Genomic DNA, 14,587 nt, shown 5'->3' with positions numbered 1-14,587 from the left:
CAAATTTCATTTCTTTTCGATTATGTTATACTTGCTGTTGCTTATCTAGTGCATCTTTCCAAAACTCTGTGAGGTTGTAATGTTAACATTAGAGTATAAATGAGGAGACCAAATGAAATGCAGCATAAAGTATTACATTTAATACTTGGAGGAATTCTATCCATTTCCTGTTTGGATACCAACTAGTAGATATTATTATGCTGCCCATTGCTGTTCCCTGTCTTAGCCTTTCCTTGGCATTGCATTATCTGGTAAAATGTTAGCACTTAGAAGAACTGTAGAGAGCTACAATATTAGTGTTTTCTGAACTATTTAGGTACTTTAAGAAACTATTCTGGAGAGCAGTAACTATCTAATTTATAATTGTTTTAATCTACATTAATAAGGGCTGAAAGTTATTAAGTGTGGTACAGGAGCAATTACTCGGCAGTTTAGAGCTCTGGTTGTTCTTCTAGATGACCTAGGTCCATTTCCAGCACCCGTAGGATGGCTCACAACTGTCTAGCTCCAGTCCCAGAGGATCTAACATTCTCTTCTGGCCTCCATGGGCAAAGTATACATGTGGTCCACAGACATTGAAGGTAAAACATTGAAGTGTCACAATTGTTAGGCAATGGAATGAGCATATTTCACGTATTATCACAGAACATGAAACTCACAGGAGAGGTGGGGCCCATCGTTTTATGCATCTAAAGGAGATGAAGCACAAAGAGATTAAAGTAACCTTCCCAGGATCATATGGCTGCTGTACTGAATATACCCAGCTTACTCTCCATCACAATTTGCAGCTTCCCCAAACTAGACTATGAATCCCAAATGGTGATAGTACAGTATCTTGCTAATAATGAGATACAAAGAAATATCTTTATTCTGATAACTACAAGCCATAGGAGCCATTTCCTTGAGTGATTTGTATAATGTGTAGCTTTTGCTAAAGGAATAAGTTGTAAGGAAAAGCCGGGCGATGGTGGTGTACGCCTTTAATCCCAGCACTCGGGAGGCAGAGGCAGGCGGATCTCTGTGAGTTCGAGACCAGCCTGGTCTACAAGAGCTAGTTCCAGGACAGGCTCCAAAGCTACAGAAAAACCCTGTCTCAAAAAACAAAAACAACAAAAAAAAAAGTTGTAAGGAAGTAGACTGCTGAAACATTTCACCAAGAAAAAAAGGTTTTGTTGTAAGTATTACAGAATATGCCAGCTGTTGTTTATCTTTGGTATTTATGTTTTCGGAAATGTGGGCTACCTCTTGGGGAAGGGATATCCATGCTGATATCCCTTCCCCAAGAGTGCTTTTTGACCCTTTTATTGTGTAATATTTTCCACATGATGCTTATAAAGTTGCTTTCTTAGCTTTACAGCTGTGATGTTACCTGTAGAGAATCTACAGACCAAATTTAAATGTTTCAATCTTTATAAAATCACATATTTTATTGTGTAGTATCATTTACAGCCTAGGAAAATGCTTTTCTTATTTAATTCTCATTTTTACAGTTTTTTATAGTTTTTTCACATCAGTCTTCCTTATAACAAATCCCTCTGAAAATCCTGAATTTGATTGTTATTTGCATGTGATTTGAAAGTTATGCATTTCACTTTTCAAAAAATACAATGGAAAAGTTATAAGTTTTGTATATGAGGGAAATTAGAATACTAAGTTAAGTATATGAAAATAGTCATATTTTCATTTATATTAATTTATCTTAGACATACACTTTTTGGATCTGGAGCTATAGTTGAACAATTATAAGTATGTACTGCAAGTTTAGTCCCACACCCATATGGCAGCTTGTAACTCTCTGTATGGAATTCCAGCTCCAGAAAGGCCAGTCCTGGACTTGGACTCCAAGGGTACCTGTACTTAAACATTCACCTATACTCAAATATATGTGCGCACATGCACACACAGATACACACATGTAGACAGACGTTTCTCTCCTGCCCGCCTATTCCTAAATATCTGGTGGCCACTTCCCAAATAATTGACTCAGAGGCTTAATATTACTTATAAATGTTTGGTTGATAGCTCAGACTTGTTACTAGCTAGGTCTTACTTTTTTTTTTTTTTTTTTGGTTTTTCGAGACAGGGTTTCTCTGTAGCTTTGGAGCCTGTCCTGGAACTAGCTCTTGTAGACCAGGCTGGTCTCGAACTCACAGAGATCCGCCTGCCTCTGCCTCCCGAGTGCTGGGATTAAAGGCGTGCGCCACCACTGCCCGGCTTAGGTCTTACATTTTTAAGTTAGCCCATATTCTTTATTTATGCTCTGCCATAGAGAACTTTTATTAACATGGCAGGTTCATCTCCTTCTCCCTCTGCACCTGACTGGTGACTCCTCTCTCTGCCCTTCTCCTTTCCAGCGTTCTTAGTTTGATTAACCCACCTATACTTCTTGCCTAGCTATTGGCCAATCAACATTTTATTAAACCAATGCGAGTGACTTTACAGTGTTCAAGAGGATGCTTTATGGCACACACATACACAAACACACATACAAATGCGCATAATTTAAAATAAGAGATAAACTTTATCTCTGTCTTCATTTCCTTAAAAGTGTTTGCAAACTTTTAATAATCTGAATTATACTGTAGTGCTGAAGTTTCAGTTTTACTCACACATTACCAAAGTAAATGCTCATAATACTAGATGTGTATATTGCCTGTATTTCATAGCATATGGAACATGTCTTGATGTTATTATGTTCTTAGTTTTTCATTCATTCCTTCAGTTTTATTTCAAATTTTCAGCATAGTAAGTTAGTTGTACTGTAGTATTTGCTGTGTGATATTAATTTTTAAAATGTGCCTTTCAGGCTCATTCATTCTCTCTCTCTCTCTCTCTCTCTCTCTCTCTCTCTCTCTCTCTCTCTCTCTCTCTCTCTCCTCGCTCTCTCACACACACCCCTTCCCCAATTCTTTTGGTTTTTCCAGATAGGGTTTCTCTGTAGCTTTAGAGCCCGTCCTGTTACTCGCTTTGTACACCAGGTTGGTCTCGAACTCCCAGAGCTCCATCTGCCTCTGCCTCCCATGTGCTGGGATTAGACGTGCGCCACCACTGCCCAGCTCTTCCCAATTCTTGATATGATGTTGTGTCTTTGTTAGGGAAGTGTTAGGGAAGTTAGGAAGACCTGTTGCACAGAGTTCATTTCCAGTGGACTGACACACGTGTGAAATACTCAGACTTATGGCGTAGCAGGGTCTTAAGATACGTTTGTTCTCCCTCCTTATTAATGCTATTGTCGTGTTTTCTTGTTTTACTATACCTTTCCAAACTTACTAGAAGAACCAGTGCTGCCATTCTTGAATTCCCTTTCTTAACATGCAATATTAGAAAAAAATAGAAATCATGATGGGTATGCAGCAGAGCATGAAGCGTGGCAACACGATGGGTGACTTATGGTACCTGTTTACTATTCATTTGAAGTCTTTTTTTCTCTTCATAATGTAAATGCTAATGAAACATTTTGTTTTCCATGTGCAGATCCTTTGCAAGCCAAGAAAGTAAGAAAGGTGCCTCCTGGCCTGCCTTCTTCTGTAAGTACTTTCTTTTTTAAAACAACTTGATGTTAAATAAATTGATGTCAAGTATTCAGTATTTACTTGCTGCAAGGATGGATTCTATTGATGCCAGTGGGCATACTTTACATAGTAACTGTTCATTGCTTAACAAAATCATTGATTGAGATAAATCCACACTTAATGTTAGGCTTTTCGTTTTCTGTGCAATGATTTGTAGCTTTCTCTTATGCTGTCACTCCCTGTCCCTGTCATTTGAATTCCCCTCTTGGGAAGAAGACTAGGCCTGTAGCTGTCAAAAAAGATCTCCTGTGCAGGTCTTTTGATGTTTAATTAGTCATTATGTTGCTGAACAGGAGGACAGACAGAGATTAATAGCTGAGAATCTTAGAAATTTACATTTGTAATAATCCCAATGGAGCTAAAGACATTAAGATTCGGAGGACATGTTCGGCTCAGCTTGCCTCAGTAGGACTGAGGTTATTAATATGCATAAATCACCAAGTCAGATGTTCATTGTGAAGCCCTTGTGGATTTTAAAGCCTTCATTAAGCCTTCCCCAACTTCAGTCTAGCATCAGGAAAGCTTTCACGCAACTAGTTTGTTGATCCTTCCATGCTCAAAAATGTATCCTTTGAGAATAAAGATCTTTGATGCAGGAGGTTGGGAGTGGTTCATAAAACAATCATTAATGGCTGTAGTAACCAATACTGTAGGAGTGTTTGTGCTGTTAATATACTTATTCTTTGAAGCAGTAGAAGTATTTGTAGATGAACGTACATTATAAATCCACCCACAGTTTAAAAACCTGTGGTGAGAAGGGAAAGGCTTTTTCTCTGTATGTAGAATAAATGGACAGTGATGCTGTTAGATTGAGGCCCTGTGCCTTGAAGGGTACATTCTTTGTTGTGTAAATGGGTGTTGGGCTTTTATTGGGCAATACTTAACACATGGGCGCAGGTGCTGCCAGATGAGTCATGGCTCATCCCAGTTTAGACTGAACGGAATATCCTGCTTGACAAGTAGCAATCTAGAAGGGGCAGCATGGGCCAGAGCTTTTTATTTCTTGTGAAGGGTAAAGTAGAGAAATCATTTTGGTTGTTTGCATTTCTTCTCTCCTGTGCCGCCACCCCCCCCCCTTCTCTTCTGTGTGATTCATGAAAAGTCGAATTGAAATCTCTGAAACTAAATTCCAGATGGATCTGAGTTTTGAGAAGCATAGGGCAGCTGTGCTCTGAACCTTCAGCATACCTGGAAGGCTGGATTGCTGCAACAAGCATCCTAAAAGCTTTTGCTTGCATAAGCACTTGGATCCACTAGAGGCTGAATAGCTGTTTGGTAAACAAAATGAACAATGCCTCAAATCCTTATTCCCAAAGACAGGAATTTCAACAGTAGCTAAAAATAGTTGTGTGATTTACATTTTAACAGTAAGTAGGTAGTATAGTCTAACAGAAATCATACTTAGGCAGAACTGCTAAAACATGGAGCAGTGTGATTTCTTGTAATTTATTATTATTATTCTATGAAAGTAATAAAAGTCAAATTGCATATTAATATTAGTAAAACCCCACATTGCTTTTTAAAAGATTAGTAAGTAAAAAGTCTGCCATATTTATTCTTGACATAACATTAGATATAAGCAAAAAGATAATTGTTCATGTTTCATAGTTATTTCATTTTTAAACAAATGAGCAAAATGGACAAAGGAGCCTGGTGAAAGGCTTTGCGGACCCCTTTGTCCTTACATTTTTAATTATGAGAGCATTCACTACTTTGAGATAGTTCTCTGTATTGGTCTATGTTCAGGAAAGGAAACTACATCAAACTACTGAGTTTTGATGAACTTTTGAGAACAATTAGGAAATTTTGTAAGCCAAACATATTTTTCTAGCTCCTTTGGTACATACCTTTAATCTAAACTTGGAGTCAGAAACAGTCAGATCTAGAAATTGGAGGCCAGCTTAGTCTCCATAGGGAGTTCCAGGCCAACCAGGATTGTATAGTGAAACCATGTGCCAAAAATACACTCATGTGTATATGTTCATGTATAGCACTGAGCATGGTGGTGTACGTGTCCATGTATAGCAATGAGCATGGTGGTGTACATGTCCATGTATAGCACTGAGCATGGTGATGTACGTGTTCATGTATAGCACTGAGCATAGTGGTGTACATGCTGTAGTCTCAGCAGCAGTGCAACTGAAGTGGGAGGATCACTGCATATTCTAGGCTCTATAGCAAGACTCTGTCTAACCAAAACAAAATAAAGAAAATTAATTTTTTTTCTGTTTGATTGCTTATAATGAATATTCAGTTTTTTACACAGTGAATTGTAAAAGAAATAGGTACAAAAATAAACATGAAGTGTGCATATTTTGTTTCATGATTATTTGAATAATGAGTATCATACTTCCAAAATGAAAAATTTAGCCAAATGTTCAGATTTCAAATGGGCTAGAAGGTAAAAAAATGTGGAAAACATGTTTTGCCTAAATTTAGAAGTAAAACATGCCTAGATTTTATGGTAGCTTTAACTTTTGTCATTTTACTGGAGTAGGAGAACACTACTGAGCCTAGGGTAGGGTCTGCTTTGAGTACAGACTCCTAACTTTGGTGATAGGAATCTGTTGGAACTGTGCAGAGTTCAAAATATGTGCGTGCTACTGCAGCACGACAGTGATTTATTTTCCCTTTGAGGGGTCCTTAGCCTCCCTTCCCTCTTATCTGAACACCAGATATGTCCACCTGGTTTTTCTGTATCAGATCATTGCTAAGATAAAAAGTAAAAGACGGAGTCTTGGGCATTGCGTAGGGATTCCCTAGCAACCTTTCTGTAATCTACAAAAGGAAGTACATTCAGTAGCATCTCAGCCTCAGTGCCATTTTGTTAGACATGCAGGACTTTGGAAGTGTGAGATTCTCTTTAGTCTTTATCACTAATCTACCCTGGTTCATATACAGTTTAATTTTTTGCAGATTTGTGTGATTGGTTTTGTTGTTTTAAGGACTCACACTATCTAAGTAAGCATTGTGTGGTAGTAGATAGAGATACACAGAATTTCCCTATATGTAGATAATGAGTTTTATCTGGCTTCTAGCCTCTTTTCATTTTTATGACCTGAGAGGGGTTGCTTGTGACTCTCTGAACCCTAGGGATTTTTGTTTCTGTGGTGCAAAGGATTGTGCTAAGGGCCTCCTGCATGCTACGCAATTGTTCTACCACTGACACATCCTTGGACTTTAATCTAAGGTTGCTTGGCTGCTTTATCCATTTTTATGGTATTGGGAATTGAGCATATAGGCCTTAATACATGCTGAACAAGGACTCCTTCCTCCAAGCTGCATGTCACAGGCTATTATGAAAGTATCCAGTACCAGACATTTATCTGGTATATCAGATATAATCCAGAATTCCTCCTTCATTTTTTTTTCTAATTTCTATCACTGTAGCCTAAATTTATTTTTTAAGTCATTTTACCATATTTGTTTGAAAAAACAGAAAAAGTTTGACAGTGAAAGAATGAATGTCGCAGTGAAAAAAATGTATTGCTGCACTTCTGTGTGTGAGTCAGAGCTCAGCACACAGTAACTATTGGCTAAATTATAGTTGCTGTTGTTCAAAAAGCATAGCTTTGTGGAAAAAGAACCTTCAAAGAGAAGGTGGATTTGCTGGATCACAGTCTGCTGCCTAGATATACTCTGTTCATTATTATTTTCTCAAGTCTCAGGGGTATTTTTTTTCTTTTGGTTGAACATCATTATAGCTCACATAATGCAGTCTCAGACATAGGGTGAATTTCTGTCTCTTCACTTGATATTGTACTTACAAGTATAGATTATATTTTTTATATATTACAGAAGGTGCAGAATTTGAAAGTAAGAAAAGAAGCAAGATTTCGTTATAAATCTGTCCCAGAGTAATGAACCATTTATATAAATTCTGGAATACCTTCGTATGTAGTAGAAGGCATATGATAGATTGATGGCACTTTTTTTTCCTTAATCAAATATATTGCTATCCTTTGTCTTATCGCTTAAAGTGTGCATTTATTTTCCCACAAAAACTGTTCATATCATTTCTTAGAAAATAGCAAGAAGTGCAGTAACTGGCATTCTCCCAAAGGACTCTCCATTGGGGGTCACCAGGAAGCCATGGAAACAGTGTCATAGACAGTTGCTTGACACCTCTAAGAATAGCAAGAAATAAAATATTTTTACAAGCCAGTGTCAGTTTCAGTGTAACTTTACAGATGAGCTCTGCAGTTCTTGAATGTGGATTGAACAGGGTGTTTGCTCATTCCTTGGGCCAACAAACATAGAGGGTATATCTCAACTGATGTGCAAAAGAGATTCTTATTTCTGCCTGTTACAGAGGATATTTCTATTCAAAAACTGTTCCAATACAAACTTTCCAAAGTGGCTAGTTCATTCTCTTGACTGTACAGTTAGGTCTTTGAAGCATAGATCTAATTTACAAATGTCAGTAAGAAAAGAACAACCTCTATTGAGGTTGATGGTACCTACTGTTGAAACGGTGTCAGAATTGTATCAGTGTGAATGATAAGGTTTTGTTTGATTTTTGGTTTATCGAGACAGGGTTTTTCTGTATAGCCCTGGCTGTCCTGGAACTCACTCTATAGACTGGGAATGGCTTTTGTCCAGTGTCACTGATTAGTATTATCTTGTCACAGATCCCTACTTTGTTCAGCTATCACTGATTATATTTGGAAAGCTATTTGTTCCCCCGTGTGTATTTTGTTTCAGGGATTATAATGTATGCCATACAGATTTTTGTGTAATCTTCAACCATTTTCAAAACACTGCAAGTTCTTAAATTGTTTCTAGTTTTTTTTCCACATGTATAGTCATGAATCAGATTTAAAAATTTTTAAACTACTGACTGGTCAAAAAAATTAAACTTTTTTTTTTTTTTAGTATCTAACCCAATATATCTGTAATGTTGCCAGTGTTTTATTAGTTTTCAAAAAAAAATTAATTTGGTTCTGGCTGGGCATAGTAGCACATGCCTATAATTCCAACACTGAAGAGATGGAGGCAGGAGGAAAATCAGGAGCTAGGGGTTTTACTTCTGTATTCCTCCTCAGTATTATTATATCAAGGTTATTTTTTTTGTGGGGAGGAATGGACAGGGTCTCGCTGGGTAGTCTATGCTGGCCTCAGACTCACAGAGTTCTGTCTGCCTCTTTGAAGTGTTGGGATTAAAGACTTACCTTACTAGCTCAACTTTTTCTATAAAGAGGTTGTATAGTAAATACGGGGATGAGAGGACAGATGTTTTCTACAAGCTACAAGACACTGCTGTGTTAATAGCCTTGAAAATAGCTACAGGTGAGCTGAGCAGTGGTGGTTCACACCTTTCATCCCAGCATTCGGCAAGCAGCGGCAGAAGGATCTTTGTGAGTTTGAGGACAAACTGGTCTACAAAGTGAGCTCCAGGACATGCTCGAAAGCTACACAGAAAACTCTGTCTCAAAAAAACGAATGGAAGGAAGGAAAAAACTAAGGTGATACCTAAATGAACAGACACAGTTGTTTTCCAGTAAAACTTGATAAGATAGTTGGTAGATCAGATTTAAGCTCACTAGGCTTAAGTTTTCGCCTACAGTAGACTCAAAGAATGCAAGTGTACCCCTATGTCATCAAGGCCCTGGATACAGAGCCATTTTTATTGTATTAACATCATATGCTCTCCAAGATCATTTGCCATATTAAAAAATGTTCCCGCTAATACAGTCAAGTGAACCAGTGCTTTAGTGTTCTATTTTCTGGTGTGTAAGTGTTATATTAGGTAATGATCCTGCTGATACCGTAGATGTGTGTGTACTCAAGTCATCATCTTTGTCTTAGCCCAACTTTGCGATAAAACAAAGTTTTCTGTGTTCTGTTTTCTCTGTAAGTATGACAGTGTAACATGTACTCATTTAGGTGCCAATTAACGTGAAGGCTTCACTGAGAACTAAGATAGTTGCTCATGCCTTGAAATTTCATTTTCTCAATGTTAATCTTTATGAATGTAGGTGAATTTTTTATGGTTCTTGCACAGTTCCTTTTTAACTTTGAAAACTTTGATTAGTAAGTAAAAGCTCAAGTTTTGATTTGTATTTGAGATCTTTTTTATTAAATATTGTTTGAAATCAGAAGCAGCTGTTTTCTCCTAGCATCATTAAAAATATGTAAGATTTTCAAAAACTAAGGCTAGGGGTACCCAGTCCTTAAGAAGAATAGCAGCTTGAAAATTAGCAACTCTCTGCTATTAGGTTCTAGTGAGACCCCTCTGTTAAAATCATTGAGAGTGTTATGTATACTTACAGTAAGTAAAGAATTCTCTTAAGGGACTGGAGAGATGGCTCAGAGGTTAAGAGCATTGCCTGCTCTTCCAAAGGTCCTGAGTTCAATTCCCAGCAACCACATGGTGGCTCATAACCATCTGTAATGAGGTCTGGTGCCCTCTTCTGGCCAGCAGGCATACACACAGAAAGAATATTGTATATATAATAAATGAATATTTAAAAATAAATATTAAAAAAAGAATTCTTTTAAGCATTAGGGATTTAAACACAAGGAAAACATAGACCTGTCTTCAAGGTGATTATAGTTAAAAGATAAAGATTATCTTCTGCCTGTGAAGAGAAGAAACTTTTAAAATTTTTTCTGTTGAGTAATATCCCTCCAGTCATAGAGTATACTACCCACGAAATTATTTTAGCCAAGTGGAGTGGAAATGATGTCTGTATAACTATTACCTTCCTCGTCTAGAAAGGAACACTCGTTGATTTCCTGTTGAAAACAGTACTTTTAAGTTTCCGTCTCTGGTTGTTCAGTAGTGAAAAATATGCCAACTTGCTTTCTTTTTTTTTTCTTTTTTTTTTTTGAGACAGGGTTTCTCTGTTGTTTTTTGTTGTTGTTGTTGTTGTTTGGGGTTTTTTTGTTGTTTTTTTGGGGGGGGTGGGAGAGCCAGTACTAGATAGCTCTTGTAAACAAGGCTATCCTCAAAGTCACAGAGATCTGTCTGTTTCTGACTCCCAAATGCTGGAATTAAAGACGTGCGCCGCCACCACCTGGCTTGCTTTCTTTATATAAATAAAGAACATTTGTTCCCATTTGTTTTCTAAAATACACTGTTAAATTATATGCAAAATAAAGAGTATTTTTACAACAGAAAATAATTTAGCCATCATCATCAGCTCTATATTGATCAGGATTGACATCATTAGACTTGTAAGGACTAGACCAACGATGCTTTCACACACTTTTTATCTTAGCACGCAGGAGACAGAGGCAGGCAGATCTCTGTGAATTTGAAGCCAGTCTGTTCTACAGAATGAGTTTCTGGACAGCCAGCACTACATAGAGAAATACTGTCTGGAAAATATATATATATATAAGGACTTTCTCATAAAACAACATTAGCGTGGAAACCAGATTATAAGAGACAGATCATTTTTTCCCTAAAGAAGTTACAGTTTTATTGACTACAAGTGTAATCTGGTCCTCCTATGTTGTATTTTTTATACTAAAACCCCCTCAAGAATTTAGCCATCTGTTAGCACCTGTGTTACTGTCATCTTTGTCTAAGCTCCTTTCTCTTTCAGACTACTGCACTATTTCCCCAGCTAGTCTTATTTTCCTTCAGCAGTGTCTTTCATGAAGGAAGACTACTTAACAGTTTAGGTCAGATCATATCACTCCATGTCATTCATTCCTCCACTTCAAATCCTGAAGTAGCTTTTGTTATCAGTGTTAAGCCAGAATCCTTACTGTAGTTTACCAGACCCTTATGACCTAGCTCCTCCCTCACAGATCCTCTTCTTCCATCTTCCCCTCCCTCAGTCCAGTCTCAGTTTCCTCTGTGTATGTACTGTTCTTTCTGCTAGACCCCACTCCTTTGTACCTGAATGACTAGTTTTCTCTCTGATCAATGGTGATCTCTCATGGCCATCCTGTATAAAATGGCAACATAACACTCAACCACCCCTTCCTTTCTTGCTGTAATTTTCTTTGTAACTTACCTGGTTTATTCTTTAACTTGATCACTTTATATAGCAGGGATATGGTTTATGCTGGGGGGTTTTTTCTGTCCCCAGTTGCTAATTTATGATAAATTAATAAATTCATCTATTGGCACTATAGCTGTAGCTGTCTTTGCCTTCTGTACCTTGCCTAATTGGCATAAAGATGGTCTGAACTACAAAAGATTATCTGAGTTATCTTCAGAGAAGGAAAACTGTAGCTATATTTTAGTTTTTACATTATAGAACATTAACTATGCTTAAACTTTATAAATACTTGAAGATGGGAGTAGCAAGAGCTCCAGTTTTTCATTAGAAAAGTAAAAATCTTTTGGGTGATAAAGTTGACCAGTGTTATTTGCATTCTTGTGAGCATAGACTCTCAGTTTAGATATATGAGAACTAGGAGACATGCATTTCATTTCCATCAAGGAGTCCTAGTATTAGAAAATGGGTGTTTTCAAGTCATATATGATCTTTATGCAAGTTTAGCTGTGATAACACAAATTGAGTCTTTCAAGGTTAGGGAAGCAAAAAGCCTCAAAGTCACATTCTAAAGATAGTATGGTAGTATGGTGTTGTTGCCTGGTTTTTATTCTGTGAGTTCCTTGGGCTGTCTGCTCCTTGCAGCTATTTTTGTTTATAATCCATTTTATAGTCCCTTTTACTGCTCTACTAAATTTTCCAACCAGAACATGTAAAGAAACATGCCATAGTCCCTGCACTATAGTTGAAGGATGGTGTAGGAGCCACAGCCCGCTCCTTTGACAGGCTGTATTGTCACTTTGGTTTCTCGTTGCCCTCTCTATAGAGAATTCTGTAGTTATTTCAAGGCTTTGACTACAAATCTTTCATTTTCCAGAGGAGCCAAATTAATTTAGGTGTCTCACCTATGTATAAATACACATTGTTAAGATGTCAAAAATGGTTATTGAGTAAGTAATGACAGAGTTGGATAAATTTTTAACTATTGGTAACCTGGCAGCCTTTGTTGTTGCTGCCATTGTTCTAGATACTTCATAGCTTTTAAGATTGCTTTAATTAAGCATCACACCAGGCAATAGCCATATATACTTCACTTGCCAGCATACATGAGAGTTTGAAGCTTTTGGATGCTTATCTTAGTGCTCAGAAGTTGTGATGTGGTTTTCAGGGATCTTTTCCTGGATCTAACTTTCATTTCATGTAAAACTTTAAGCTTTTCATTAGGTGTGATTGTGAAAATATGATCTAAAGTTGCTGTGGACACTGGATGTAAAATGCAACAGAGTATATGTATGACAAGATCTAAGATATTTCAGAATAACCATTATGGAGCTCACTAGAATGAAATAAGGCACGCTAACAACTATGAAAATAGACCCTTATCTCCCATACATCTCATACATGGATAGTTTACTTCAACACAGCAGCACTTCACTGCTTTTAATTTCTTTCCTTTTAACAGTTAAATCAACAAGTATAAGATATGTCAGACTTTATGAGTATGCATTGGCCTGCTGGCCTGAAATCATGGTAATCTTCCTTCCTCTTCCTCTTGAGTGCTGGGATTACAGTATGAGCTTATGAAAGACTTTGTTAGTAATGAAGTTGCTTGAAAATCTTCAGTATAATTTGATGGGTACCTGTATATGGAAGAAATAATTGAATATCATGATCTGAAATCTCATTTTCGGAAAAGGCAGAGCTAAAATCTGAGTCCTGGCTCCTAATCCAGTGCTCTTTTGCATCACATGCTAGTTCTCTGTGACATGAGCATCCTGGTAGGGAGAATGTAATGCTCTTGTACATATGTATCTAGAGAGTCTAGACCAAGCAGCATAACAGATTCCTATCAGATTTTGTGTCTGTCCCACAGTGTATCTGTAGGGACAGGGACAGTTGTCATTGTTATAGTGACATACCACCTTTCCTAGTAACTTGTAAATAGTAAACAATGTTTGAAATACATTTTTAAAAGATTTACTTATGGGTATCTTGTCTACATGCATGTCTGTGCAATGTGTGTACAATGTCTGTGGAGGGCAGAAGAGGGTGCAGATCCCCAGGAACTAGAGTTACAGAGGACTGTGAGCTGTCATGTGGGTCCTGGGTATCAAACCTGGGACCTATGGAAGAGCAGCAAGTACTCTTAACCACTGAGCCATCTCTGCAGCTCCTTGATTTTTTTTCTCTCATATTGAAAAAGCAGCATTGACATTCTCTTCATCGCCTTCCCTTTTTATTACACCTTTCTCAGATATGTATTCAAAATGAAGTATTATCTGGATTTTATTAAGAGTGGTCGTCAGAATTTAGAATTAAGAAATGCTTCTTAAGATGAGACATAAGTTTAGAATCTTCATGATTTCTTTTGGTAAGTATGGCAGAAGCTAGTCTTGCTTTATTCCTTGAGTGTTTAAGTGTGAGGCAGGTGTTTTGAAGTCTTAGTGTCAATTGTTCAGAGATAAGAAGTCTTTTAAATCACTGCAACTAGCAAGAATTTTTATTGAAACAAAAATAGATTGTCAACCAGAAATAACTTAATGTCTATAGATTTGGAGCTTTGGATTGCGTGTTCATGGATGGTTCTAAGCAAAGATGTGGAAATGACAGTATCTTTACATGCTTTACTTCTGTTAGACTTTTGCCAGCCCAGAAGAAAAAGAGTATGTCTAGCAAAGAAATCAAAAACTGTAACATGGTGAAAGAAAAAACTCCGTTTAAAGCCTTGTCTACATTCACCCTTATAGATGATTTAATAGAAAAAAGAAGTTTTTTGCTTGCAGTTTTTGTTAGGTTGCTTAAAAAGTTCAAAGCCTGTGCCAGTCTGGAACACTTTTCAGAAATGCTCGTGTATTTGTGGAAGTTAAGACCTGTGAATCTTTGTCATTTTGTTGTTTTATGTGTGTGTACATGCACTGGTAGTCAATCCTATTATTATAGAGCCATCTGCAGGAAAAGCATCAAGTTGCAGCACAGTTAATAACTGTTACCAGATTGTTTTATGTAATAAATGAGAAGTGGCAAACCACAGTTCATGGGGTGAAAAATGAGCAGTCAAGA

The 14,587-nt window shown here is 37.2% G+C and overlaps 1 protein-coding gene across 6 annotated transcripts in view; it reads left to right on the top strand.

Annotated features, from left to right (window-relative positions):
- Positions 1-14,587, top strand: part of Tcf12 (transcription factor 12) — a 266,208-nt gene that overhangs the window by 194,165 nt on the left and 57,456 nt on the right. For all 6 annotated transcript variants that reach the window (XM_038322509.2, XM_038322504.2, XM_038322506.2 and 3 more), the window contains one exon: positions 3,475-3,527. In XM_038322509.2, coding sequence (XP_038178437.1) covers positions 3,475-3,527 — 53 coding nt within the window. The remainder of the gene's footprint in view (positions 1-3,474; positions 3,528-14,587) is intronic.

Source organism: Arvicola amphibius, chromosome 3 (assembly GCF_903992535.2).
Source record: "Arvicola amphibius chromosome 3, mArvAmp1.2, whole genome shotgun sequence".
Taxonomy (NCBI): domain Eukaryota; kingdom Metazoa; phylum Chordata; class Mammalia; order Rodentia; family Cricetidae; genus Arvicola; species Arvicola amphibius.
Note: the sequence above shows the minus strand (reverse complement) of the source record. Positions and strands in the feature narration are given on the sequence as shown.